The sequence below is a fragment of the Equus quagga genome, chromosome 13 (genome assembly GCF_021613505.1).
Source record: "Equus quagga isolate Etosha38 chromosome 13, UCLA_HA_Equagga_1.0, whole genome shotgun sequence".
NCBI classification, from domain to species: Eukaryota; Metazoa; Chordata; class Mammalia; order Perissodactyla; family Equidae; genus Equus; species Equus quagga.
The window spans coordinates 62,009,494-62,036,854 of NC_060279.1; the positions used below are offsets into that span (position 1 = coordinate 62,009,494).

General features: G+C 59.2%; 5 protein-coding genes across 8 annotated transcripts; 3 read left to right on the forward strand and 2 right to left on the reverse strand.

The window, feature by feature from the left end:
• The first annotated feature begins 1,226 nt into the window (after positions 1 to 1,226).
• CARMIL2 (capping protein regulator and myosin 1 linker 2) lies at positions 1,227 to 13,503 on the forward strand. Its single transcript, XM_046684131.1, has 38 exons — positions 1,227 to 1,349; positions 1,611 to 1,705; positions 1,800 to 1,850; positions 2,096 to 2,158; positions 2,261 to 2,385; positions 2,521 to 2,612; positions 2,819 to 2,889; positions 3,007 to 3,080; positions 3,223 to 3,298; positions 3,377 to 3,465; positions 3,588 to 3,682; positions 3,760 to 3,846; positions 3,933 to 4,045; positions 4,152 to 4,229; positions 4,367 to 4,443; positions 4,529 to 4,633; positions 4,830 to 4,899; positions 5,048 to 5,129; positions 5,229 to 5,325; positions 5,409 to 5,466; positions 5,605 to 5,777; positions 5,971 to 6,133; positions 6,217 to 6,318; positions 7,359 to 7,487; positions 7,571 to 7,684; positions 7,852 to 8,012; positions 8,093 to 8,180; positions 8,387 to 8,542; positions 8,660 to 8,726; positions 9,190 to 9,425; positions 10,289 to 10,389; positions 10,471 to 10,834; positions 10,917 to 11,039; positions 11,968 to 12,004; positions 12,169 to 12,240; positions 12,355 to 12,576; positions 13,144 to 13,221; positions 13,309 to 13,503. The coding sequence occupies exons 1-38, from the start codon at positions 1,310 to 1,312 to the stop codon at positions 13,419 to 13,421; spliced, it is 4,137 nt and encodes a 1,378-aa protein (XP_046540087.1). The 5' UTR covers positions 1,227 to 1,309; the 3' UTR covers positions 13,422 to 13,503.
• Positions 13,430 to 16,504, reverse strand: ACD (ACD shelterin complex subunit and telomerase recruitment factor). The gene is made up of 12 exons (XM_046684135.1): positions 16,069 to 16,504; positions 15,850 to 15,986; positions 15,635 to 15,728; positions 15,472 to 15,548; positions 15,297 to 15,341; positions 15,151 to 15,185; positions 14,848 to 14,999; positions 14,673 to 14,769; positions 14,507 to 14,593; positions 13,939 to 14,312; positions 13,711 to 13,802; positions 13,430 to 13,630 (listed from the first exon to the last, which is right to left on the reverse strand). Exons 1-12 carry the CDS (start codon positions 16,165 to 16,167, stop codon positions 13,552 to 13,554), a joined length of 1,368 nt encoding a protein of 455 aa, XP_046540091.1. The 5' UTR covers positions 16,168 to 16,504; the 3' UTR covers positions 13,430 to 13,551.
• Positions 16,369 to 18,750, forward strand: PARD6A (par-6 family cell polarity regulator alpha). Of its 2 annotated transcripts, none has more exons than XM_046684132.1 (3): positions 16,369 to 17,017; positions 17,402 to 17,624; positions 17,862 to 18,750. In XM_046684132.1, exons 1-3 carry the CDS (start codon positions 16,604 to 16,606, stop codon positions 18,614 to 18,616), a joined length of 1,392 nt encoding a protein of 463 aa, XP_046540088.1. In that variant the 5' UTR covers positions 16,369 to 16,603; the 3' UTR covers positions 18,617 to 18,750. The 2 variants fall into 2 exon arrangements, with proteins under 2 accessions (XP_046540088.1, XP_046540090.1); XM_046684134.1 differs by having other exon boundaries at positions 17,865 to 18,750.
• Positions 18,751 to 18,941: 191 nt separating this feature from the next.
• ENKD1 (enkurin domain containing 1) lies at positions 18,942 to 22,665 on the reverse strand. 3 transcript variants are annotated; one of them, XM_046683177.1, is made up of 8 exons: positions 22,563 to 22,665; positions 22,303 to 22,402; positions 22,011 to 22,205; positions 21,244 to 21,416; positions 19,890 to 20,015; positions 19,625 to 19,788; positions 19,388 to 19,524; positions 18,942 to 19,297 (listed from the first exon to the last, which is right to left on the reverse strand). In XM_046683177.1, exons 2-8 carry the CDS (start codon positions 22,385 to 22,387, stop codon positions 19,137 to 19,139), a joined length of 1,041 nt encoding a protein of 346 aa, XP_046539133.1. In that variant the 5' UTR covers positions 22,388 to 22,402; positions 22,563 to 22,665; the 3' UTR covers positions 18,942 to 19,136. The 3 variants fall into 3 exon arrangements, with proteins under 3 accessions (XP_046539133.1, XP_046539132.1, XP_046539135.1); XM_046683176.1 differs by having other exon boundaries at positions 22,303 to 22,422; XM_046683179.1 differs by having other exon boundaries at positions 22,571 to 22,658.
• Positions 22,666 to 22,922: 257 nt separating this feature from the next.
• Positions 22,923 to 24,576, forward strand: C13H16orf86 (chromosome 13 C16orf86 homolog). Its single transcript, XM_046681015.1, has 5 exons — positions 22,923 to 23,027; positions 23,245 to 23,474; positions 23,630 to 23,638; positions 23,846 to 24,063; positions 24,167 to 24,576. Exons 1-5 carry the CDS (start codon positions 22,923 to 22,925, stop codon positions 24,574 to 24,576), a joined length of 972 nt encoding a protein of 323 aa, XP_046536971.1.
• The last annotated feature ends 2,785 nt before the right edge of the window (positions 24,577 to 27,361 follow it).

Here is a 27,361-nt window from a genome sequence, read left to right on the forward strand (position 1 = left end):
GAGGGAGTGGCTTCCCCCAAGTTCTAACTATTCAGCTTCTGCTTTCCACTTTGTCCTAGTCTTTGGTGGACCTCAGCAAAGGGAGATGAGATTTGGAGGGGGTGGAGGTCAGATGACTGGAGGATGGTCCCCCTGTCTGCAAGCCCCATGATGGGGAGGAGTAGCTAGGGGTTGGGAAAGAAACCAGTATCTCTCACCTGCTCTCCCGGTTATTTAACCTCTGCCTGGCTGAGCCGTGGGCAGGGCAGAGGGCTGTTCCTTATCCCACAAGTGGAGTTTAATTAGATTGTAATGGAAGAAAGAGATTTAATCCCCTCCTGTGAACCCTCCAGAATCTAGGTCCCCAGTCTTCTATAAGGCAGCATGCTCGGCTGACACTCCCGGCCTCCATGACCTTCTGATCCCTCCCAGCCCTGAAGACAGTAGCTTCCCTCTCTCCTTAGTAGTTGCCCCTCCCCAGACTCTGTTCTGCTACACACAGGAGGGCCCTCCTGTACCTGGCCTTTGCTCATGAGTCACTCCACCCTTCCCTGAAGCCCTTGGGGCTCAGGCTTTAGCCGGAAGCTGCCCCCTGAGGGCATACCCCCACCTTCTGGCCCTGTCCCAGCCTGAATCTGATAAAAGCTGAGGAACCTCTGCCTCAGAGAAGGGCGTCTGGGCCTGTCGGGTGTTTTTTCCCACCCTTTCAAGAGTTCGTGGATCCCCGATGGGGTCACAGACTCCAGGTTAGGAGTCTCTTGCCCTGCCCAGGGTGTCAGACCTTCGCTCAGCCCAGGTTAGGACCCTGGTGTTGGGAAAGATCCGACGCTCCTTGATGGAGAGATGCCCCTTCCGTCCCACCCCCTGTCCACCTCCCTCGCTGGGCTTTGGAGGGGACGAACCCGAGTAGGCCACAGGGATCCCCGAGCGGGCAGCGCCCCCTGGTGCTCGCAGCAGGGACTGCGGTGCGGCGTGGAAGTAGGGGGCTAGGAACCGCGGAGGGTGCGCGACACGCGCGACCCTTCGGCCATACCATTCCCACCCCCTGTCTGCCCTTACAGAGTAGCTCTTGTGCGACAGGACGAGCGGGCAGCTGGGATTCTGCCCCCTCCCACACCCCCGAACCCGGGCGACTGCTCCCGGCCCGCAGAGGCCGGGCGGGGAGGAGCCGGGCCGGGGGCGGCCTGGCAGGAAGCAGCGCGTACTTTCCGCTGCAGAAGGAGCAGGTGGCTGCAGTGCGGGCCGGGGCCCCAGGCTTCCTGTGCGCGCCCGCCCGCTGCTGTTTCTCGTCGGAGCTCCTTGGGCCGCCCTGGCCGCCCGGCCCGGCCGCATGGCCCAGACCTCCGACTGCATATCCTCTGAGCTGCGAGGTAAGCGCTGCCCCTTCTCCCTTTCTTGGCTGGGAGGAAGCAGCGCGGCCCCCAAACCAGAGGCCCACTCAGAGGCCCGGGACGCTGGGCAAGCGGTTCTCTTTGCTCCTCCGGATGGCTGGCTTGATGGCCCCGAGATCCACTCCACTCCTTCCTTGCTGGCCCATAGATGAGCTCAGGCCCCTAGCCTGGTACAGACTGTGGGCATGAATTGACCTCCATGAGAGAACCAAAGTTACCCAGCAGGCTTCCCTTCCACAGGGGAGATAACCAGGTTCCTGTGGCCCAAGGAGGCGGAGTTGCTGCTGAAAACCTGGCTACCAGAGCGGGAGGGTGCTGATCGATGTCACGTCCTGGTATGGCAGGGGGCAGAGACTAGGAGGGCCTCTGGGGCCCGGACAGAAAGGGCCTCTTGTCTTGCCCGGGGTTTCAGACCCTCTCTCCCCCCAGGCACTGCTACGATGGAGAGCCTACCTGCTCCACACCTGCCTCCCCCTGAGAGTAAGTCCCAGGGCCTGGCTGCCACTCTTCTTGCCCTCCAGCAGCTTCCTGGATGAGAGCTGCATCTGCAGCATTTTCTGTCTTGTCCTTGTGGGCTCTGCCCTTCCAACAGCACTGGGGTCCCAGCAGCAAGCAAGACTGGAGTCTAGGCAGGTCTGGCTCTCAGCTCCAGGCTGCACAAAGGACTGGGCTCCTAGGAGGGTGGGACTCGGACCTTGGTCCCAGCTGATCCAGGTGCTCCATAGGTGGACTGCACATTCAGCTACCTGGAGGTACAGGCCATGGCGCTGCAGGAGACACCGCCTCAGGTGAGACCCCTAGTACCCCACTAGGGCCTGCAGCCTGGTCTTCACTTCCCCTTCCACCTGCCCCTACACATGGAGGCCAGCTCAGCTGCCCTCCCTCTCCAGGTCACTTTTGAGCTGGAGTCCCTACCTGAGCTGGTCCTGGAGTTTCCTGGCGTGGCTGCCCTGGAACAGCTGGCCCAGCATGTTGCTGTGGCTATCAAGAAGGTCTTCCCTCGCTCGACGCTTGGGTGAGGACTGGCAACTGCAAGGGGCTGGCAGGGAAGGAGGGCAGTGCAGGGATGCTCTGGATGACACAGCTGGGCTGCCTCCCATCCTAGGGGCTAGAAGTCCTTTGCCCCCTTCACCTTTATCTCCCTCCCCAGGAAGCTATTCCGGAGGCCCACACCCTCCTCCATGCTGGCTCGGCTGGAGAGAAGCAGCCCCTCAGAGGCCACCTCACCCAGCAGCCCCTGTGGTAAGGGCTAAGGCAGGGCCACACAGGGCTTTCAGGCTACCCCCTCCTGTAGCCCCAGAGCCCTGGATTTGGAGATCTCCCAAACTGAACAGAGCCACTCAAGGCACAGCTACCACCCAGCTTGGGTCTGATCTTCCTCTATCTCTGACCTTTTGTCTCTCTCCTCCCCACACCCTCACCCTGTCATACCCCTGGCACCTCCCCAGGTGGCTTCTTGGAGACATACGAGGCTCTGTGTGACTACAATGGCTTCCCTTTCCGAGAGGAGATTCAGTGGGTGAGGGTAGGGCCCTCTCTGGAGGGCTCCGTAGACATCTGATCCCCCATGTGCATTGAGTCCCTCCCTACCTCTTGTGGCCCCCAAGCCAGTTGGAGACTCTTTCTTCCCGTCCAGGATGTGGACACCATCTACCATCGTCAAGGCTGCCGCCATTTCAGCCTAGGAGACTTTGGTCATCTAGGCAGTCGGTAGGTGGCCTGCTAGGCCAAAGAAGGGAGGAAGATGCTGTGACCCACATTCCTAGGCCTCAGCCTCTCCATGAGGGGCATGCTGGGCCTAGGACCTGGCTGGAGAGCCCTGAGCTCTGCCCCTGCCCCTTCTCCCGCCCAGGGACCTAGCCTTGAGTGTGGCTGCCCTGTCCTACAACCTGTGGTTCCGGTGCCTCTCCTGTGTGGATATGAAGCTGGTGAGAGTGTAGGGGCAGGGAGGGGCCAAGGTTTCGGGGTCCAGGTGCAGCCCACTGAGCCTCCACTCTGGTTCCCAGAGCCTTGAGGTCTCGGAACAGATTCTGCACATGATGAGTCAGTCGTCCCACCTGGAGGAGCTGGTGCTGGAGACCTGTGGCCTGAGGGGGTAAGGGGACCAGGGTAGGGCTTGGGGGGAAGAGGCTAGGGGCTTGAGATTGGGAGCCTTGTGGCCTGGGGAGGAGTTAGGAATCCATAGTCAGAGTCTCATGCCTGGGGTCTGGTCCCCAGAGACTTTGTCCGGCGACTGGCCCAGGCACTGGCAGGGCACTCCAGCTCTGGGCTGCGGGAGCTCAGCCTAGCCGGGAATCTGCTGGATGACAGAGGTATGGCTGAGCTTGGGGAACTCCCGGGGGCTGGCACTGGAGATAGTGAGACCCACATGGCTGCCCCCATCCTCCAGGCGTGGCTGCCCTCAGCAGACACCTAGAACAACGTCCTGGAGCCCTGAGGAGACTCAACCTAGCGCAGACGGGGTTGACACCCCGAGGTAGGCGGGGCCAAGGTGGGGTGGGGTGGGTGGAGCGGGAGGATGGGTCTGCCTAATTGCTGAGCCTCTCCCTCCTCCACCACCAGGAATGAGGGCTCTGGGCCGGGCACTGGCTTCCAATGCGGCCTTTGACTCTGTACTGACCCACCTGGACCTTTCCGGAAACCCCGGGGCGCTGGGGGCCTCAGAGGACAATGGGGTGAGTAGCTGTCTTTAGGGGCAGTGATTGGGGGCGCCGCAGGCAGTGGAAGCTCTTGATGAGGCGATCCCTGACTCCGGCCCTCCCACCTCCATCCTCCCGCCAGGGCCTCTATAGTTTCCTGAGCCGTCCTAATGTTCTGACGTTCTTGAATGTCGCAGGCACCGACACCGCCCTGGACACTGTGAGGGGGTGGTCAGTGGGGGGATGATTTGTAGGGCTGGTGTCCCGGCCTGAGGTCTAAGGGTAGACTCGAGGGTGGGGCGGGGCAAGGAGGGGCTCAGTCCTCTGGCCGGTGGAGCCCATACCCTCCTCCTGCAGCTCTTTGCAGCGCTGTCCCTTGGCTGCTGCGCCAGTCTCACCCACCTCGACGCTTCGAGGAACGTCTTCTCCCGCACGTAAGGAGGCGGGTCGGGGCAGGGGGAGACGCGGGAGCCGTCTCCCTGCTCCTGGAAGCCCACTTCTCCCGCTCCCCCACCCCAGGAAGTCCCGGGCTGCGCCCGCCGCGCTGCAACTCTTCCTCAGCCGTGCAGGGACGCTTCGGCACCTGGGCCTGGCGGGCTGCAAGCTGCCGGCCGACGCGCTCAGGTCAGTGTAACTGTCCACAGCCACGCCCCTGCCTGTGCGGCTACATCCCAGGCCCTTCACCTCACCTTCAGCATCTCGCTCCGCTCCTATTTTACCCACAATCTCCCCGGCATATTGCCCCTTCTTCTTGGCGTTCGTTGGCGCCCTGGGGCCCCCTTTCCAAGCTCCTGCCACTCCCTGTGACATCCCCTCCCAGGGCCCTTTTGGAAGGCCTCGCGCTCAACACGCACATGGGTGACCTGCACCTGGACCTCAGCGCTTGTGAAGTGAGTACCCCAGCCCAGAAACATAGCAGCCAGTGGGCCCACACGTTGGGAGTGGGGCTCGAGGCGGGAGCACAGGCTGCTTGCTGGGGGCCTGATCCTCCCCACCTGTGGCCTGTTGGCCTGAGCGTGCCCCACCTTCCACCTTCAGCTGCGCTCAGCGGGCGCTCAGGTGATACAAGACTTAGTGTGCGATGCTGGCGCAGTGAGCTCCCTGGACCTGGCGGATAACGGTGAGGCCACCGGGAAACCCATCCTCCCTCCATCCACCCAATTCCCATCCCACCCCATCCTCGCAGCCTCGCCTTTTATGTGACCCGAACTACCCCCAGGCTTCGGCTCAGACATGGTGACTCTGGTGCTAGCCATTGGGAGGAGTCGGTCCCTGAGACATGTGGCGCTTGGAAGGAACTTCAACGTCCGGTGCAAGTGAGCCCTCATCCCACTCCCAGGAGTCCCAGACAGCACCCCACCACCTGGGTCCCCCCTCCAACTGCGACCCCTGCCCACAGGGAGACCCTGGACGACGTCCTGCACCGGATTGTCCAGCTTATGCAGGATGACGACTGTGTGAGTTCACGGGACTATGCGGGATCCCCAGGCAATGGACCCCTGTGACCCCTCTGACTCCTGCTCTCTCAGACCCTGTGACCTGACGTCCTTGCTGACCCCTGACTCGAACCACAAATGGCTTTCTCTTAACCTCAGCCCCTGCAGTCTCTGTCCGTGGCTGAGTCGCGGCTGAAGCTGGGTGCTAGCGTCTTGCTCCGGGCCCTGGGCACCAATCCAAACCTGATGGCGCTGGATATCAGCGGCAACGCCATGGGGGACACGGGAGCCAAGATGCTGGCCAAGGCACTTCGGGTCAACACAAGACTCCGGTGGGCGGGGTCAGAGGGGTGGGACCAATGGGGGAGGAGGGCGTGGCATAGAGGGGCTTACTGGGCTAAGAGGCGGGGCTGATTGAGAAGGAGCAAATGGAATGGATCGGTGCACGGGGTAAATAGACAAGGCTAGTGGGTTGGGTGGGGCCTCTCGGAGCTCCGCCCCCGACTGAAGCCCGGCCCGGCCCAGGTCTGTAGTCTGGGACCGGAACCATACCTCTGCTCTGGGCCTGCTCGACGTGGCTCAGGCCCTAGAGCAGAACCGCAGCCTGAAGACCATGCCTCTGCCACTGAACGACGTGGCCCAGGCACAGCGCAGCCGCCCGGAACTGACAGCACGTGCAGTGCATCAGGTGGGGATCCCCTCTCCCCTCCCTTGCCCTGCCACATGCTGTGGCCCCCGCGCCCCCCCCCCCTCAATATCTCTTGTCCCCAGATCCAAGCCTGTCTCTTGAGGAACAACCGCGCAGACCACGCCTCTTCTGACCGCACCTCCCGCCCACAGCCTCTAGGTCTTGTCTCGGACCCCTCTGAGCAGGTCAGTGGTACCTCCCTCAAGACAGAGCAGGGGGAGAGCTGTGGCATCTAGGAGCCTCCATGAATCTGAGAGTCTGACTTTCCTAGGGCCAGGGTGCCTGAATCCTGCTGTCCCAGACAAGTCCCTCTCCTTGGTCTGGAGAAGAGCCAACCCCTCCTGAAATAGCTCTCCCAAATAATACCCCTGGCTGCCTTTTTAAAGTATTTAAATAGTCTCTCCTGTTAAAGATGGAAGGTGTTTTAAAGTCCTCCCTCAATTTCCCCCCGTGATTGTAGCTCCATCTGTGTCTTCCCATTCACAAGGCTCCCCTCCCCTCTCCACTGACCCCTGTTGTGGCCCAACCCAGCAACTCTTTTTCTGGCTTCATCTCCCTCCACCACCTTGCCTTTGTGAGATGTTCCATCTCTCCATTCCCAAATCTCACTTCTCTCCCAGGCTCCAGAGCCCAGGCATCTCGACCCAGACATCCTGCAGGGGCTTCACATTCTATACATCTTCAAGTGATTTCGTCATCTCCCACAAACTCTTCTCTCTACCCTGGAGCTCAGTCTCACTGGTGCCCACACCCACCAAGTGCTGTGGAGAGTTTCAGGCCAGGTCTCTTGTGACCACACTGGAGCCCCCACAGTCCTCCTTGGTCCTGCCTTTGGACCACTTCTCAAACACACCATTCCTCACCTCCACCCCCACTATCCCTTGCTCCCCTGGTTCTTACTCCATGGCTCCTCACTCCCATTTCTCCCCACCCCTCAGTCTATCCTCTAGGGGGATGGTGAAAGGACTGAGCTAAAATACAGACATGACTAACAGCTCCTTTCCCTCCTATTCTGAACACTTAGAAAGTATATATAAAGTCCCTACAATAAAGCAAAGGAGACACTGCTTTCCCTCCTTGAACAGATAGGGTTCCTAAGTGGCTGGCCTGATCATATCAGCTTCAGGCCCTCACCCACCCAGTTGGAGACCCTGGGAAGGAGGCAGTAGGGTCTGGGGGTATTGGAAAGGGACCAGGCTGGGACTGATTCCTGATGCCCCCCCAGGAAGTGAACGAACTGTGTCAGTCGGTGCAGGAGCATGTGGAGCTGCTGGGCTGTGGGGCTGGACCCCAGGGTGAAGCTGCTGTGCACCAGGCCGAGGATGCCATCCAAAACGCCAACTTCTCTCTCAGTGTGAGCACCCCCTCCTGCTACAAAGACCCTTCCTCTCTTCCTCAGGTGTCAACTTACAACTCCTTTTCTTCCTTGGCCTCTAGATTCTCCCCATTCTCTATGAGGCTGGGAGCTCCCCAAGCCATCAATGGCAGCTGCGGCAGAAGCTGGAGGGCCTCCTGGGACAGGTGGGCGAGGTCTGCCGCCAGGACATTCAGGTGAGATGGTATCCTTGACCCAGCCCCACCTCCATATGCAGGTTTGACCCCTATCCCGTAGGCTTGACTGTCATATCCCATGAGTCAATGTTCTGTGGGGGTAAGAGCCTCAAGCCAATCTATCTAGGCCCTAGCCACACTCTTACTATGCTCTGACCTCTGCCCAGGACTTTACTCAGGCCACATTGGACACAACAAGGAGCCTCTGCCCACAGATGCTGCAGGGACCTAGATGGAGGGAGCAGCTGGAGGGGGTCCTAGTGGGCTCAAGGGGCCTCCCAGAGCTTCTCCCAGAACACCTGCTGCAAGATGCCTTCACTAGGCTCAGGTAGGCTGGATGGGGCTGGGCTGGGCTAGACAGGACTGGGCAGAGACAGCACACTAACGTTTGCCCTCTCTTGCCCTCAGGGACATGCGGCTGTCAGTCACAGGGACCTTGGCAGAAAGCATTGTGGCTCAGGCTCTGGCGGGTCTGAGTGCAGCCCGGGATCGGCTGGTGAGGGGGAACTGTGCACTTGCACACTTGCATGCATGCACATGCACACACACACACGCACACACAGAGTGACCTGGCTACTGCCTTGCAGGGGTTCTGTAATGTCTTCTGGGGTCATGTAGCCAGCTATTTCAGGGTTCCCTTAGGACCAATGGGACTATGGCTGAGGCCCTACCTGCCCATCTTTGGGGTGCCTGGTATTGCAGGTGGAGAGTCTCGCTCAGCAGGCAACAGTGGCAATGCCCCCTGCCATACCAGCACTGGATGGAGGTGAGCCCAGCCCCCTTGGGCCTGGGGAATTGGAAGGTCTTTTTTTCCCTGAGGAAGAGAAGGAAAAGGAGGAGGATAAAGAGGAGCAGAAGGTAGGTGGCCCCAGAAGTCTGGACCTAGAACCCTAGATCTTCCCATCTTGTTCTGGAGTATGGAAGGTGGAGAGGCAGCTCCCCTATCCCAGGCTGAGTTTGTGCCCTCCCCACCAGGACGCCAGCCCTCTACAGAAATGGCCTGAGTCCAGCCACTGCCTTCACCTGGTCTCATCCACTCACAGTGAGTCAGGGTCTCGGGGAAAGGGAGTTACTCAGGTTGGGCTGAGGCTCCATTAGACCTGGGAACCTGGACACATTCATTCAGCCCTGTACTGGGAACTCCCTTGACCCTTGACCTGGCCAGACCAGGACCCCCTTGCAACCTGCAAGGTTGGAGTCTGCTGTAGTCAAGCAGCACGGAGCAGGACCTGAGCAGGGCTGGAACACTGTCTCCACTCGCTTCCCCCCGCCCCCTTCTCTACCCCCAGGACGCGCATGCTTGGCGGAGGTGCGGAGCCGCGCGTTGCTCGGGGCCGCGCTCAGCACCACGGACAGCGGCGGCGGGGGAGGGGCGGGCGGAGGGGCGGGCGGTGTAGCCGGGCCCCTCCCCGCGCCCTGGGCGGGTCCCCCGCCGCCCTAACGCCACCGCTGCCACCACCTCCTCGGGCTCGGCGCTTGGTGCTCTTCTGGTGCTCTTCCCTCAGGTGCTGCTGAGGAACCGGAGCCGGAGCCCGAGCTGGCGGCTCCGGGGGAAGATGCGGAGCCGCAGGCGGGGCCGTCCGCGCGCGGCTCTCCAAGCCCCGCCGCCCCAGGGCCCCCAGCCGGCCCGCTGCCTCGTATGGACCTTCCACCCGCTGGGCAGCCCCTGCGCCATCCGACCCGGGCCCGACCGCGACCGCGGCGCCAGCATCACCACCGCCCACCGCCGGGGGGCCCCCAGGTGAGCACCCTCCCCCTATTCTAGAGCTCGTGGAACTGGAGGTCGCAGGTGGCTCATTCGCTCCTCTTGGGAGATGGCAGCCAAGGAGGTGGGTTGTGGTGTCCCAAGACCTGGTGGTGCGGCCACGTCCTGGCCACCCCTACCCCAAGCCATGCCCACGCAGGGTCAAGGGTGTGTGGGTTCCATTGGGGGTGCGTCTGGGTAGGACTCTGTCTTGGGTTGGCCCGCCCGCTGCATGAGTGGATGTGTGAGAGAGGGTGTCCGTCTTATCCTCTGTCTCCCAGGGTTACTGAAAGATGCTGGGCCCCCTGGACTGCAGGGACAATCCTGCGTCTATTGCATGTGCCGCGGGTGTATATGTGGGGAGATGTATGTGTGGGCTGGGTAGTGGAGGGGGCAGCGGACACAGGGCGGAAGGGGGGGGTGGAGCTGGCTCGAGGCCCCCCAGAGGGTCTGACGCAGCAGCCGACGCTGCTGAGCCGGCAGCAGGCCGGGTGGGGTGGGGGTGGGGGGCACTGCAGGGAACTGTTTGGAGCAGAGGGGGTGACAAATGGGAACGTGTGACCCACGGGGCGCGTGGGTTCTACCCTGTTACATGACCAAGTGGTTCAGGGTGTGTAGGATACTCTGTGGGACAAGAATGAGTGTGGGCTGGGTGTGTGTGTCCAGGACCAACTTCAGGTGAGGGGGTATGTGAAATCAGCATCTCTGCCCACCAGCTGGACAGGGGAGAGCTTGTGTCAGCAGCCCCCTAGGGTCACCTCAGCTCCCAGGTCCTGAAGTTGCCCAGGCCAGGCTGCTGGACAAGGGAGGTGGAAAGAAGTCACGGTTACACTCAGCCCTGACCCTGTGGTGTCCCCCAGGTGCCCCCAGCCCTGCCGCAGGAAGGGAATGGGCTCAGTGCCCGCGTGGACGAGGGCGTGGAGGAATTCTTCTCCAAAAGGCTGATCCAGCAGGATCGCCTGTGAGTGAGGGGCAGTTGCAGGGGTGGGAGAGGGTGGGATGCTTCATGGGTCTTCCCACTCACTGCTGGCTATTCTCACAGCTGGGCCCCCGAGGAGGACCCAGCCACTGAGGGGGGTACCATCCCTGTCCCCCGTACACTGCGAAAGAAGCTGGGTACCCTCTTCGCCTTCAAGAAGCCTCGTTCAACTCGGGGGCCACGGCCTGATCTAGAGACCAGCCCTGGGGCAGCTCCCCGCACTCGAAAAACCACACTTGGGGACCTGCTGCGGCCACCAGCCCGTCCTGGCCGTGGTGAGGAGTCTGGTGGAGCCGAGGGGGGCACCAGCAGCCCTGACCCTGCCCGCAGGAGCCGGCCTCGCTACACTCGGGAAAGCAAGGCTTACTCGATGATACTGCTACCTGCTGAGGAGGAGGAGGCTACATTGGGTGCCAGATCTGACAAGGTGAGAACTGGTGACTGGGTGAGGGCTCTGCTGGAACTGAGGGCAGTGGGCTCTCTCCCCACTCAGGCATCTCTGTCCCCAGCGGCGGCCCCTGGAGCGAGGAGACACAGAGCTGGCCCCATCCTTTGAACAGCGGGTACAAGTGATGCTGCAGAGGATCGGCATGAGCAGAGGCAGCGGGAGTGCTGAAGGCAAGAGGAAGCAAGTGAGTTGGGAGGGACACAAGTGCAAAGTGAGGGGGCAGGTGACATGTGGTTTGTGGCAGTCTGTGGGTGATATATGTGACCAGGAGGAGACTCGTGACATACAGACAAGTCTGTCAGTTCCACCCCTTCCCCCCACAGAGTCATCAGATTCAATCTTTCTTCCCTCTTGGCTTCTGTCCTGGCCCAGGCCACTGATATCTTGTCTTCAGAGCCGGAATGGTTCTTTCTCTGCAGATCTAACAGAAATCTGACCTTGTCACCTGCATTTGAAACAGCAAGTCCTCCAGGGGCTTCCTCTCCCGACATTGCCCTGACTCCTAACCCTGTCTCAAGGCCCTGTGGGGTCTCAGCCTGTCACTGCTTTCATCTTACTGCTCTCCACCCCTGGTGGCATCTCAGAGCCTCCACACATGTTCTTCTGTCTGGAGCTCCTCCCTGCCCCACATGCAGCCTCGCAATCACCACCTGTGGATTACACTGGGTTCTTCCTCATCCATCCCTACATTTCCCTGTGGGCCTTCCCTGACTCTCTTCCGTGGCCACCCTGCTAATGCCACTCTCTGATCACAGTACCTAATGAGAACCACAGCCCTATGTACTATCCATTTAATAACTTTTCAGGAAAATAAGAAACACATATGAAGTGAACCTGAGCTTGAATTTAGAAACATTGAAGTGTAGAAAATGAATCAAAGAATTAAGAAATCACATTATCTGTGTGACATGCATGCATATAGATGTTTCTGTGTGTTAACTATTCACCATCCCAGACTGTGAGCTGTAAGAGGGCCAGGACTAGGTTTGCCATGTTCTTGTCTAGCCCACAGGGGGCACTTAGTGACAGTTATAAGAAAAAGAACGAACAAAAAGACAAGGCTAGGGTGAGGGCAGGGCAGGACTGAGCTTGATATCCCTGTTTTCCTACAGAGCAAAGATGGAGAGATCAAGAAGGCCGGCTCAGATGGTAAGTGGGACCCCGGGATAGGGCAGTACATTTTTGGGGAGGGGGATGTCCTTAGAAATAATCCCCAAGGCACTTGCTTTCCTAGGGGTGGAGGGGGAGAGGCCAGGTTTTTCTTCCCCGCACCCCCAAGGTCTAGTGCCTGAGCCGCCAGCCCCACCTTGCAGGTGACATTATGGACAGTTCCACGGAGACCCCACCCATCTCAATCAAGTCCCGCACCCACTCTGTGTCTGCTGGTAAGCGAGGGCCACTGTGTGTGTTGGGGAACAAGCAGGAGAGGGGTCAGATCATTGGACAGGCTCACCTCCTACGTCTGGCCCAGGTCTTGGTTGACACCCTTCTCCCTGCAGACCCATCATGCAGACCTGGTCCAGGAGGCCAGGGGCCTGAGTCTGCCACTTGGAAGACACTAGGGCAGCAGCTGAATGCAGAGCTCAGAGGCCGTGATTGGGGCCAACAGGATGGTCCAGGCCCCCCTTCCCCTTGTCCCAGTCCAAGACCCCGAAGAGCCAGCCCTTCCCCAGACAGCCTGGGCCTTCCAGAAGATCCTTGCTTGGGCCCCAGGAATGAAGGTAAGCAGGCACCATAGGCCCCCACTCTAATACTGGGCTGGGGACTAGAGGAGTCCCTGCTGGGAACTCAGCTCCTCTGGGGACCCTGAAGGTGGGAGGCAAGGGCTGGAGAGGGGGCAGCTGCTGGGATCATACCCTGATACCCTGGCCTCCCCCAGATGGCCAGCTGAGGCCGAGGCCTCACTCAGCAGGGCGGCGAGCAGTGTCTGTGCATGAGGACCAGCTCCAGGCCCCTGTTGGTGAGGGGAGACTCCTCCATTGTGTGCTTGAGTGGAGGAGAAGATGGGGGAGGGTGGGCTCCAGGGCTTCCTTCGTGGTTCTGGTCCTTGTAGCGGGTCACCAGTGATGTGAGGAGTCAAAAAACCAGGGAGCCAGAAGGCCAGGAGCAAGGGTCTGACAAGCCCTTTCTACTAGCCCTGGCTCCATCTCCAAAAAAGCAACCCCTGTCGGGTGGGAGGATGCAGGGGAAGAGGGATGCTCTAAAGCCAATAGTGTGAGGTGGGGGGAGGGCATTGGGGACAGGCAGCAAGCCCTTAGCAACCCACCCCATCTTTCTGTGTCTCTCAGAACGGCCCCTGCGGCTGCAGCGCTCCCCTGTCCTCAAGCGCAGGCCAAAGCTTGAGGCACCCCCATCTCCAAGCCTAGGTAAGAGGAGGCTGGGGCCAAGTGAGAGGGTGGCAGGACTGCTCAGTCCAGTCCTGACCCTTCCCGACTCCCCTTCTCCCTTTGCAGGATCTGGGCTTGGAGCTGAGCTTCTGCCCCAACAGCCTACAGAGCCCTCCAGCCCTGAGCAGAGCCCACCCTCCCCAGCCACAGACCAAAGAGGCGGCGGCCCCAAACCCTGACCCTCTCCTTTCCTGCCGCATGAGATTATTTTATTAAAAAACTCAAAGGAAACAGAGTGTGGAGCACTGTTTGTCCAACCCTAGGCATGAACCTGTGTGCACATATCCTCCCACGTACTCGCAGGACCCCTCACATCTGGGTTAGCTCAGACTCTGGCTGTGGCTCCATCAGAAAGTTCAAGGCCCAGGCAACGAGCTGTGGAAGGAGCCTGGGAAGAGAACCATGGCTGTAGGTCAATGGAGACTGGGACTGGTGACCAAGAGAGTGGGGGCAGCCCCAGGCACTCACCTGGCAGCTTGGACCTGGCCACAGAGGGAGGCGCAGGGTGGTTCGTACTCATATTGGAAGGCAGAACCATCACGATGCCTCTTTGGGGGATCCTAAAGGGGGGGGTGTGGTGTCTGGACAGGGGCCAACAAAGACCCCTAACCCCAGCCAAGGCTACCTCAGTCCCACTCGCAGCTCCACCAAGGCCCACCCCATTCTACTCTCCAATTGTAGGGGGGCTATGCTCACCCAGGCAGCGCTGGACTCCAGGGCTCGCTTCGTGGTTCTTGTCCTTGGAGAGTGCTGCCAGTTCTTAGAGGGCAACCCTACCTCCTTGAACTCCAGGCTAGGTTTCTGGGCCCTGGTCACATGGGCCTGGTGTGGACTGGGGACATGGCCAAGGGGTGACAGACTTGGGGTACAGCTCAGGAGGGGGGAGTTGTGTACACGGCTGGGGTGTGGGGAATTGGGGGGCAGGGGGCCAGGGACTGAGCAGATGGCTGGTAGGGGCTGGGAGCTGCCCTTCTGTACTGGGTCTGGAGAAGCCAAGGACAGGGCAGGCAGAAGGCTGATGCTGGCACCACTCTCCTCTGAAAGCATGTGGACGGGTAAGGCAGGGATTCCTGGGGAGAAAGGGACTCACTGTGGGCAGAGCTCTCTCAGCTCAGACCAGCTGAATGGCCTGTGAGCTTAGGCAGGCCTGCAGGGACTGTGTTTACCACCCACCCGCCTGTGCATCCTTTCACAGCATCCTGCACAGCCTGGGCACCTAACTGATAGACAGCAGTGAGTGCTTGTGGCCTGAGAACCATCTTACCTGAGGAACTGGGTGAGGAAGAAGGAGAAGAAATCAGGGTCAGCGATAGGTCCTGCAGAGTTGGGTCTTGTGGGGGCAGCTCAGGGCCTGGGGTTCAGGGCAGGCTTATCAGCATTGTAGGTGCTGGGCCCCCAGGTACTCCCCTCTTAGCCTCTCCAGTCCTTACCCTGTGCCCTTTCATCTGGGTGCAGAGAGCTCAGAATTCGCTGGTCATTCTCAGAAATGTGCAGCCATAGGCTGGGGACAGTGTACACAGCTTCTCCCTGTGGGACATGAACACTCAGCTTGGCCCTGGTCCAACTCCTCACCCAGATATTTCCCAAGGGAAGCCCCAGACTAACCATAGCCCTGCGGCGTGAGGTGGCCCAACGGGTGAGTGGGGGTGCTGTGCAAGGGCCTGCCAGCATCAGACAGCTCTCAGCCAGGCGCACTAGTGCCCCCTGATGCTCCTGGTCCTCCTGCACCTCATCCAGAAGTTGCGACAGTGAAAGGCCTGAGGACAGGGGACCAGGGGATGGGCCGAAGCTTAAAGAGGAAGAAGGGTAGTACAGGTGTGGAGGAGGGCTTATTAAGGAAGAAGGAGGTGATGGCTGGAGAGGTCGCTCTACAGGGAGTTAGGAACACTGGCCAACCCATAGAAGTACCTGCATTGGGGGAGGTGGACTCTGAAAGGTGCTCCCTACAGAAATAGAGGGGACAGGTCTGAGGAACAATCCTGAGGCCTGTCTACACAGACTTGCCATCCCCTAACCGAGCCACTCTTGGCCCCAGAGCCCAACCCCAGACTCACGCCAGGCAGTCATAGAGCTTTTTCTGCACATCCGGGTCCTGGTTGCTGGGAAAAAGAGGAAGGTAGTAGGCAGTCCGTGTTACTAAGGGGCCAAGCTCTCCCACCCAAAAGGCCTATGCCAACGCCAGCCAGGCACGGGTGAGGAGAACAGCTGGAGGGTGGAATCATCACTTACCAACCAGTCACCCGTTCCCGGGGCTGCTCCGTGGGAAGCAGGCTGAAGCGGTCCACCTGAAGGTAGAACTCCGCAGGCTGGAGAGTGAGTTCAGGGACGGGTCTCAGGAGTAGCGACGAAGAGTCAGGCCCAGTAACCCGCCCAAGCCAGCCTTACCACTCACCGCGCCGCCTTCGGCGACTTGGACTCGGACGTCGCAGTCCTGCAGCAGCAGCAGCCGACCTTCTGCCCCTCGGAAGCCGAACTCCTTATCCTCCCTGCAGCGAGTGCCACCGTCACTGTCTAGCCTGCCTGAACACAGCCCCGCCCACCTTGGGCTCAGGCCTTGCGCCCTCCCGCTGGACTCCGAGCTCCCCGGGCCCGGAGGACCTCTCTCACCAGTCCGAGGTGTTCAGGGCTTCCCGCGTCACTAGGCATCGGACACTGTAGGTCCCGTCGGACACAAGCAGTGCGGCCCCCACGTCAGGGGTGTCAGGGGCGCGGGACGGGCCCGGACCCTCGGCGTCCTGCAGAACCTGACAGCGGCGACCCGCGTCAATCCCACCGCCCTGGGGCCCCGCCCTGGTCTCCGGGCCCTGAAGCGGGTAGGCAGCTCACCTCGAGCAGTTGCCCCGCCCGCGGAGTTGAGAGTGCCTCTGACCCCAGGACCAGCTCTCGAATCCAGGGCCGCAGAACAAGGGTCCCCAAACTTGCCATTCCCGCGGTAGCACCCAGCGGCGCACCACCGGCCCGGGTTTCCCGCGGTCGCCGCGGCCACACCTCTCGTCGGAAGAGGAAGCGCAGGACGGCTGGGCGGGGCCTGAGGTTGAGGCCCCGCCCCTGTACGTGCCCGCGCGTGCGCACGAGCGCGTCTAGTTCGAGAACTTGTGTGCGGGCTCCTGTTGTCTCGACTGGATGCTGGCCTTCTTACTCTTACCGGGGCATCTGTCCGAGCAGCGGCCTGGCGTTTGGGCTGTACGTCAAGACTCCCGGCAACGGCAGGAAGGGGCCAAGAGCTGGCTCGGATGGAGAGGGGAGGATGTGGGGCCTGAGGCTGCGGCTAAGGCTGGTCCGAGCGAGTTGGCTTGAAGCCAGTTCAATACCGCGTGACCCCGAGGGGTTCAGCAAATATTTATTATGACTCATCTACAATATGCGCGGTCTTGTAAGGCCGGTAGAAGTAACGGTACACAGCAGTCAGTGTCACTTCCCTCACTCTCCTTTCGGATTGGCCGAGCCCCTCCCCCACACTCCGCGGCGCGCGGATCGTAGCGTAATGACGAAAGAGCACGAGAAGCCGTCTCCACCCCCATCTCCGTTTCCTAGGAAACGTGGACTCCGTGTTCCACTCTCCGTCGCTACCCACTTGACGTCATGGTCTGGATGGGAGGGCGGGGCAAGCGCTATCGCTAGGGGCGGGGCGGCGTGGGCCGGCCGGCCGGGCTGTGCACCTGCACCTCGGCGGGCCGCCTGGGGCACTGTCCCCGGCCCGCCCGGCCCCGCCATGGCCAGGCCACAGAGGACCCCAGCGCGCAGTCCGGACAGCATCGTCGAGGTGAAGAGCAAAGTAAGGGCCCCTCCGACCCCGGCTCCGTCCTCGACCCTAGGCGCTTCCAATTCCTTCATTCTCCCCTTCCTGGCTCCTTGGTCGCCACTACCTTTTTCTCTTCTCCATCCTCCACGTCCCATTCTCCAGCTTTTCTTCTCGCTTTCCCCTATCCATCCTCCTCCCTTCCACTGCCGGCCTCCAGAGTCCCTCTGTGGCCTGGGTACCTGGAGGGCGGGAGAAGACCTTGGACAGCGTCCCTTGTTCTGGTGCTGAGGTCTGGGCGTAAGGCTGCAGCTGTTGCAGCAGCCCTATCTTTCCTACGCCTGCCACCCGCAGACCTGTGGTGAGAAAGGGCGCGGGCTCCGTCCTGACCCCTCCGCTCCCCTCACTCCCTGCCTCCAGTTTGACGCCGAGTTCCGACGCTTCGCGCTGCCCCGCGCTTCGGTGAGCGGCTTCCAAGAGTTCTCGCGGTTGCTGCGTGCGGTGCACCAGATCCCGGGCCTGGACGTGCTGCTTGGCTATACGGATGCTCACGGCGACCTACTGCCCCTCACCAACGACGACAGCCTGCACCGTGCCCTGGCCAGCGGGCCCCCGCCGCTGCGCCTGCTAGTGCAGAAGCGGGGTGAGGAGGATGGGGTACAGTGGGCAGCCTCTGTGGGGTAGGGTGACAGAGCAGGTCTACGAGGGTTAGTCCATTCCCAGGGCGCCTAGGCTTTACCCTCTGCAGTCCTTGCCCTTGGCCTGACCTCCAAGTGGTAGGAAATAGCTAGAGTGCCCCTTTCCTCAGGCCTGGACCTGATGGAAAAGGGCCTAAGTGGGAGAGCAGGGTTTCTGATCTCAGCGCCCCCCTCTCCTGCAGCAGAAGCTGACTCCAGCGGCCTGGCCTTTGCCTCCAACTCTCTGCAGCGGCGAAAGAAAGGGCTCCTACTTCGGCCAGTGGCACCCCTGCGCACCCGGCCACCCCTGCTAATCAGCCTGCCCCAAGATTTCCGCCAGGTTTCTTCAGTGATTGATGTGGACCTACTGCCTGAGACCCACCGACGGGTGCGGCTACACAAGCATGGTTCTGACCGCCCCCTGGGTTTCTACATCCGAGATGGCATGAGCGTGCGTGTAGCTCCCCAGGGCCTGGAACGGGTTCCAGGCATATTCATCTCCCGCCTTGTACGAGGGGGCCTGGCTGAGAGTACAGGGCTGCTGGCGGTCAGTGATGAAATCCTCGAGGTCAATGGCATTGAGGTGGCTGGGAAGACTTTGGACCAAGTGACAGACATGATGGTTGCCAACAGCCACAACCTCATCGTCACTGTCAAGCCAGCTAATCAGCGCAATAATGTGATGCGTGGGGCATCTGGGCGTCTGACAGGGCCTTCCTCTGCTGGGTCTGGGCCTGCTGAGGCTGATAGTGATGATGACAGCAGTGATCTTGTCATTGAGAACCGCCAGCCTTCCTGTTCCAATGGGCTGTCTCAGGGGCCTCCATGCTGGGACCTGCGCCCAGGCCGCCTATTTCCTGGTGCCCGCAGCTCTCTGCCCTCCCTGGATGATCAGGAGCAGGCCAGCTCTGGCTGGGGGAGTAGCATGCGAGGAGATGGTAGTGGCTTCAGCCTCTGACAGGCAAGGATGCAGCTCCTTACCACTCTAGGCTTCTGGGACATGGCAGGGACTTCCCTAGTGGGGGTTTTTAGTTTGCTTACAGGGCCCTCTCAGTCTGGGGAACATTAAAGGTTTTCTACAAATGCAGTCATGGTCCTTCTGTGTCCCAGCCCTAGCCTCCTCCCTGATCCCACAATCTTGCTTTCTGCCCTGGATGTGAGGCAAGAGTGATAAAGGCAGCAGGGAGACCTTCCTGCAGTCAAGCAGCAGGAGGGCCACCAGGCTTGGCATTTCTAGGATAAGAAAAGCTCTTATGGAAACAAACCCCACTGTGTACAAAAGTTTTAATTTTGACAAAGGGGTAAAGAGGCTGGGATGGCCCTTCTACAACCACCAGTGTCTGGAAAGAGTGCTCTAGGGATACTGCCCGCTCCACTGCTCCTGTCTTCGGACTCCACTCTGTGATGCGGCCCAACCCTCTTTGCAACCATGTGGCGATCCTCAGTGAGGATCTCCATCACTGTTCCCATAAAAGGGCTCAGGCATCCATCTTCACAAAGACCTTGGGGCGGGAAAAGATCTTGATGGCCTCTTCTATCTCCACCAGCTTCCGGTCCAGCTCAGCACGGTGGCCTTGAGCCCTCAGTGAGTCTGCACCAGCAGGCAGCAACACCAGCTCACGCAGCAGCTGGCGCTGGCCTACAGGGCACCCAGGAACAGTGAGTGCTGGGCAGAGGTGCATGGTCCCCAGTGGGCTCCCCATCCAGCTCCCCTTGCCCATGTACTCACTCTGGAGTAGATTGTTCAGTGTTTCTAGCCGCTGGTTCTCAGGCATGCGAGTGTGGCCAGGGGGCATGGCAGGGTCCGGCTGGCTATGCTGGCGGGCCTCTGCCTCCTGCCGCCACAGATCCTTGCGCTCCAACAAGCTGCAGATGCACAGGGTCAGGATTGATGATCCCAGGGAAGATGTTGGCTCCCACCCTCCACAAGTACCCCTCACCCTGGGTGTTGGGCAGTGGAACCTACTAATGGGGCACATGGCCCTTCTGTGTGGCATTGTAATGTTCCTGGGCTTGCCGTTGCTGCTCCAGCACCTGTGCCAGGACCTGCAGTGAGCGGGAATGCCGCCGGGGGGCCCTCTTGGCAGTGCGGGCATTGTGGCTAATGAAGTCCACACCCAGGCCTGGTCCCTGCAGGACATGGCAAGCATGATGGGGCAGACAGCACTGTATTGTGGCCTGAAACCCCCAGGCTCCTTGCCCCACCTCCCAGGCCCCACACATCCTCTCACCTTAGCATTGGGACCTGATGGGGTTAGCTGGGGACTGGGAACACGGGGTGGTGGGAGCCCAGGGCCGCAGCGGGAATGCGCCCGTAGGAAGTGGGCAGGCTCTGTCCCAGAGACAGGGCTGGGCTCCTGGAGGGCAAGGCATAGCAGAGGTATTAGTTAGGTGGAGGTCAGGGTCTCAAGCCATAAGACCAAGTCTCTGTCCTTCCTGCCTCTCAAGATCTTTCTCTATGCCCAGCCCTATGGGCCTCCTCCCTCTTGAAGGAGCACTTCTCCTCATCAGCATTTCAACATGTGTCTTTCACATCTTTAAGAAAACAACAGGGGCCAGCCCCGTGGCCAAGGGGTTAAGTTCACGCACTCCACTTTGGTGGCCCAGGGTTTTGCTGGTTCAGATCCTGGGTGTGGACATGGCATCACTTGTTAGGCCATGCTGAGGCAGCATCCCACATGCCACAACTAGAAGGATCCACAACTAAAATATACAACTATGTATTGCGGGGACTTGGGGAGAAAAAGCAGAAAAAAAAAAAAAAAGAAAACAACAAACTACCCCTTTTTCTACCTCCATTCCTGGCTCCAGCTGCCGTTCTCTTTTTCTCTCCTTCCTAGCCAAGGTTCCTGACTCTGTCCCCACCAAGGTCACTGATGGCTGGCCTCCAAGCCCTCAAATCCAGGGTCACTTCCTTGGTCTCATCATCCTCAGCCTGATCCTCAGTAACACGTGGATTTCACTCCTGAGATCCAGACCTGACTCTCCATCTGCTTCCTGGACACACTCCTACCCCCTGGGAGTCCCACAAATGCTTCAGCTTCAACACAACAACATACCACCTTATTGTTTTTTCTCTCAATCCTGCTCCTTTTTATGAGACCACTGGGTAAAGAAATGGTGGCACTATCTATCCAAGACAGAATCCCACCACCATTTCCCTGTCCCTGCCCTTCCCACTGCCCTGAGAAATAAAGGTTGAAAAATGGATTATATGGTCCTTTATGATGTGGTCCAGCTGACTTCTTAGCCCAACCTGGTGCTCTTCTCCCCTCACAGTGAATTGTACACAGCATCCCCACTGCCCACACTCCCTCTGGACTTAGGACTTCTATCTGTGAGATTCCAAATCTATAGAATGTTCTCTTCCATTCTCCCCTTGCCTAATTCATACTTGACCCTCACCCAGCCATCACCACTTCTGAGAAAGCCCTCAGCACCACCCTACAACAGAACCAGCTATCTCTTAGTCCCCTGTTACCTAAGTCCCCCGTGATTCTCCTCTCTCCCCATAACTCAGATCAGGGTATAATTGTCTGTTGGCTAACAAGATAGACAATACTTCTGGATCGCTGAGGCAGGTACCTGCAGCTGGGCCTTGACACGAGACTCCACTTTGTCATATTTGGGAGAGCGCCACAGAGCCTTCAGGGGCCTGGGCTGGCCCTGCTCCCGGCTACGCTCCTGCTCACGGAAGCGCTTCTGGATCTCTCTGATCCTCCTCAGGTTCTCCTTCTCATGGTCTTTAGGGTCCTTTCCTGCAGAAAAGATGTTGCCAGGATCTGCCCTAATACAGCCCATGCAATCCACCTCACACCAGTTCACACACAGGTCCATACCCTGCCTCCTACAGAAAGATCTCTCTGACCTCTCCATCTAAGTTAGACCCTATTCACATACTCCACCTCATCACCTTGTTCCCTTCCTGATATAGTAATCTTCTTTTATCCTTGATTGTTTTCTACATTTTTATTGTGAAGTGTACCATTAATCATTTGGTATATCATATTCATCTCTTCACTTGTTTATTGTCTCCCACATTGACTCCATGGTGGCCCATGCTTGTCTTCAACCTTGTCTAGCACCTCTAGGGCCTGGCACATAGTAGGCACTCAGCACACAACGCTTCACTGTTGTTTGAATCCATGAAGCTGATCTAGGGTTTCCCGGGACTATCTCATTCAGTCCTCTCCTGTGAGGAGGTAATGCACTTTCCCCTTCTTTTATAGTTGGAGAAACTAAGACTCAGAGAGGCAAAGCCTGAGGCCAGGTCCAGAAAGGAGGAGCAGCCACTTTTGATCTTAGCTTTTGACCTCAGACTCACCTCGCTGGCCGTTCTGCCCACAACTTACTCTTGGGAGTGGCCCCTGGGCCTAGAGAGATATCCCCGAGTTGCAGCAACACGCCCCCCACGCCATGCCGGCCACTCTCCAGGATCTCTCGGGCTCCGGGACCGATGCGGGGGCCGCGGGGAGGGGTGGCGTCCTGGTCCAGGTCCGATGTCAACAGGTTCAGCTTCGGCGCGTTTCCCTCAAGGCGCCCTTGAGCTGAGGGGCCGGACGGGGCGGAGTGCGGGGCTCAGTGGTGAAGCGGAGCGGGAACCTCGCTCAGGCCTCGCCGGGGCGGCGGCACCTCCCCACTCACCCGAGGCCGGTCGCCGGTAGTAGTCAGGACAGAGCGTAGGGTCTGGGGGGATGGGTCCCGAGATGCGGGACGGGCCCTCGCACATGCCGCCGTCGTCGCCCTGCAACAGTAGACCGAGGCCTGCAGGGCTGAGTTATCTCCGGCCCCGGAACCCTGTCCTCAGCCCCGTACCCCGTTCCTGGCTCCAGACCCTGATCCCGACCGTGCCCTCCATTCCCTCCCGGCCCCCGCCCCGCCTCCCGACCCCGGCCTGCACTCACTGCTTCACCTCCTAGCCCACTTCCCTGCCGGGTTCGCGGCCCCTCCCCTGCAACACCTGCGCAGGGGGTTCACCCGAGCCGTTTTGCCACCCGGGGCTGCAACCCGACGGGTTTGCTGTTGCCAGGCAACAATAGTTTCCGTCCCTGAGGTCAGGGGGCCAATGCCTCTGGCGCAAAGCCCTCTGGGGCTTGTAGTTCCTGCTGAGGGTGGGGGCAAAGCAGCCGCTAGTAGCCGTTCCCACCCCAGCCCTCGCCTCCCAGCTTGTCTCCACGACCAGCGCAGGGTCTACCAGTCCGGCCCCTCGGGGTCCGTCCATCCCCACCAAGCAACTGTTGAGGATGCTCTGACCGCGTGCAGCCATGGTCTCAGGAGGGGCCGAGAAGCGGCCAGGCACACAGGAGGAGACGGCCGTGGGGCCAGCACAGCTTGCGGAGGCGCTGGGTGGCTGCGCTCGGAGCTCTGAGGTGACCATCAGGCTGTCTAGCCTTCAAACACTTGGCCGCAGTGCTCTACGAGGCAGAACTCTGTGCGATGACCCCCTAACTGCCAGGACAGGCTCCATAGGCGGGGAGGGGCATAGGCTGGTGCCCTTCACCCGCATTTGGTGTCTGATGTCAGGTGTCTAATGACGGATCCCTGTTGCCTGGCCATGATAATTAGTTACCTATGTGTCACCTCTAGTGTCCAGTGATGGGAGAACAGTGCCTGGTGGCAGCCCATGGGGCCTGCCAGACCCAGAGTGCAGACAAGTGTCCAGCAGGATCAGTCTCAGAGCCATTGCTCCAGCAAGAACGACTCAAGCTGGAGGAAGAGAGGCTCAAGCCAGAGGTGGAGGCACTAGAGGAGAGAGGCCCCAGGGCTATGGGCTCTACTGTGAGGCCCAGTCATGGTCTGAAGAGGAAGCTGGTCAAGTGAGGGGGCTTTCAGAGGGAAGGAGCTGCAGAGCTGGGGGTGGGGGGGATGGACTTATACCCCAGTAGGATTCCTAAATCCATCCTGTACTCCTGTAGGGTGCATCCTTATTCCCTGCCACCACCATCACTCCTCACCCCTTCTGTCCCTCAAGAGCCCTGGTGTAGGGAATATCCAGAGAGTGAGTCTCAAGGCCTTGAAGGGAACTGAGCTCCCATGAGTTCTCAGCCCCTGACCAGCCTGGGGCCTCACTGACCAGAAAAGGGACAAGAATCTGGGCCCAGGGTGGTGGGCAGGCAGGGATATTCCCTAGGTTCAGGACAAAGGAGCCAAGGCTGAAGGCTGGGTCCTCAGGCCTCCTGTCCCCCAGCCTCCCAGGACCTAGTCACCAAGCCCATCCTAGGGCTGAAGCTGAGCTGCTACAGGGGCTGCCGCTGCAGAGGGAGGAACCAGAGAGTAGCCAGAGTGAGCCATCACCGTCTGCCAAACAGCACAAAAAAGCCAAGAAGCGCAAGAGTCTGGGGGCCCCAGTGCTCCCAGCTATGGCCAGCACAGTGTCTGCACCCTCAGAGACCAGGGGGCTGGAGAGTGAGTGGCAGTGCCTGGGCCTTCCCGTTTCCCCCTGCCTGCTGGACCCTTGACAGGGCACAGCATGGCACTCTAGCCCCTGCCCTGCCCTGGGTCCTTTCAGGAAAGGCCCAGCGCCTGAGGCCCCTGTACCAGTACATCAACTATTGCAACCCGGAGTTGAACCAGGCAGGGGAGGGGGACAGGGAGGCAGAGGCCGAGGTGGACCCTGAGTTGGAGCTGACCCTGGTTCCTGAGGAGGCAGGTGTGGAGCAACTGCAGGCCTTGCTGCACGTGGCAGGTGAGCTGGGCTCAGGCCTCACTTTGCCCTGCCCCAATACATTCGTGTTCCCCACCCATGCTCTAGTTCCCCTGGGAAAGGAGGCTGGAGAGGAGCCTGGGGGTTTGCTCAGCTTGGGGGTCAGCGGCTGCCTCAAGGCTGAGGTGGATAAGTCAACTCAAGTGGACATTGACAAGATGCTAAGTGTCTGCATGGCTTCACTTGTACCCCCACTCTCTCCTCAGTACAAGTGACTGTCCCGCCCCACTCGTGGCTCCCCTCCACCCAAGCCTGAACCACAGCAGCAGCCTATGGGCCTAGGCCCTCAGGTGGAAGGGGGAATTTGGCCTTTGCCCCAACTTGGGACCTTGGACTTGCTGAAAATAAATGTTTTCCTTTTCTCAGACTGTGATTCCCCAAATAAGCTGCCTGAAGAGGGAGAGGCTGGGAAGAAGGGTGGAGGACTCCCCAGTGCAGGGTTTGAAGCCTGACTGGTCATCTGGATTGCCCAGGAATTTGACAAAAATATAGATTTCTGGGCACTATCTCACACTTAACGGAATCAGAATTTACAGGCGTGGGGCCTTGTTCTATGCATTTAAAGGCTCCTCAGATGAACCTGAAGGTCTGATAGGAAAACAGTGGGGATGGAGAGGGAGGTGATAAAGAGGAACTTGGGGCAGAGAAAGGAAAGGGACTGTCAGGTCATGGGAAACAGGTACTTGGTCTTGCTCCATCTCCCAGGGAAGGGGCCTGCATTTGGTCTGACCTCGAGGGGGCCAACACTTGGGATTCCTACTCTAGGGTGGCACAGTTGACTTATCAGTGCCAAGAGTGGCAGCTTTGAAATGCTTTCCACTTATTGCCAGACCACAACTGAACCAGACTTTGCCCCCAGAGTGGCCCCTGGTGAGAGAGGCATCAGTCCCTTTTTCCCGGCAGGCAGGGGATGGTGAATGACTGCTGCTTCTTGCCCTCATGGGTCTCCGGGAGGAGGCGGCCCGTGTTATTTTGGAAACTCTCATATCCTGCTGCCTCCTGATCTTCCTACATGTCCCTGAGACACCTTCAACACAGGGAATTCCAAATTAAATGAATAATTTCTCCCCCCTCCAACTTGCTTTCCCTCCTGTATCTCATCTACACAAATGTTCAAGCCAAAATCCTGAGTGTCACCCCAGACCTCAGACCTTATCCTGCTCATTGACTCCTACAAGCTAATCAGGTATCAAGGCTGGTAAATCTACCCTCTCAGGTTGAGACCCTCTTGGACCCCATGGTCAGCACCCTTGCCTGGGACACTGTCATCTCTGGGCAAGAGCTCACTAGTCTCCCTGCCTGTGGTCCCTTGCCCCAGCAATCCTGCTACATACCCCTGAATCCCTGATGGTGTTGCTTCCCCTCTAGCACCCTGCTCCTCTTGCCCCAGCTGCCTGTAATTCCCTGACCAGCCACACCTTTTCTTACCTTCACTCTGCACGTGGGGCTTCTCCTGTCTGAAATGCCTTTATTCTCTCATCCCTCCACCCAGCTAGTGCACACGTACCCTCGAAGACTCCAGGCATCTTGCTTCCTGCTGAGTTAGGCAGCACCCAGTATTGCCCTGCATTGTAGCATCTACATATACTATCACTGTGGGTTATAAGTGTCTCCAGGACTAGACTGTGAACTCCCAAGGGCACACATCACCACATTGCATCACCAAGCAGAGGGCCCCCATAAAGGCATTAAGATCAGGAGACCAAGGTGGGGAGCTGAGGAAGCTGCAGAGGGACAGGTCAGGATCTGAAAGGCTGAGGCCATCCAAAGTCCAGAACCATGTGTGGGAACCCTGGAATAATGGCCTGGTAAGGTCATCAGAAGGGATGGGGTTGGCAGGCCCAGATGGAAGATGTAGGAAGAAAATGGGGACCGTCCTAGGCTGCTGCCTCCTTTAGGGGTCACTTAGATGCTCACCAGCCCCATGGCAAAGCCACAGGGCAAGCCATGGGATGAGGCTATTTCTTCTTTCCGCCTACACTTTTCCCTGGGGAGTGATTTTACCACCCCAGGAGATACTGTCTATAGGGATGAACATGGATTCTCTGGGATTTTTCAGAGGTAGAGGGCTCTTCAGATAACTGAGCTTGACCTCCTCACTATGGCTGAGGAAGCAGAGGCCTGGAGAGAAGTGGCCTTGCATGAGACCACACCCTGGGCCCCAGGGAGGCCCTGCCCTTTCCAGAGCTCTGCAGATCTGTGGACCTGGGAGCTCTCTGGCTAAGGCCTGACCCAAGAAGGCCAAGCAGATGCTTTCTCTGTATGGTCTCCAGGGATAGAGGTGTGGGCCAGGTCAGCACTGATAAGGAAGCACTGTTCTTATCTTTCAACAGGTGATACAGAAAATAGTAACCATATTAGAAAGAACCAGTCCACATTTCCTGAGGCCGATTACCTGACAGGTTTGTCTAAGGAGGGTGGGAGATAGGAGTCACAGAAAGGTACAAGTCACCACTACTGCTCCTAGAAGCTCACTCTCAGGGGAAAATGCTGAGACAGCATGATATAGGGAGACAGGTGCCATGGAAGAGCTAAGGACCAAGGCCATGGGACCACAGGTGATGGGGGTGACTGACACTTTGCCTAGGGGAGAAGTGGTGAAGAGGTAGCCCTCCAGCTGACTCCTGGAGAGAGCTGGGTGGCCTTCCAGGCAGAGGCTATGGCAGGGATGAAGCCTTGCTAGTGTGAAAGATGTTGGCCTCATGCAGGAGGGCCACATAGGGTGGCTGAAGCAGAGGCATGGCCATCAGGAGACCAGGTTGGGTGAGTCTGGGAGTGATCAGAGGGGTGAAGGCAAGGAGGGATCTTGGCCTGACATTTTGGAAGAGGTCGTTTGGGCAGCAGTGTGAAGGGCAGAACGAGGGAGACTGGGGACAGGCAGGAGACTGCTGCCATTGTCTGGGTGAGTATGAGGCCTAGATTTGGTTGGGGGTTGGAAAATAAGCAACAGGTATTTTGGAGTTCTTTTCTAGTTGCTCTATCAGAGAGGTAAAGCTAACT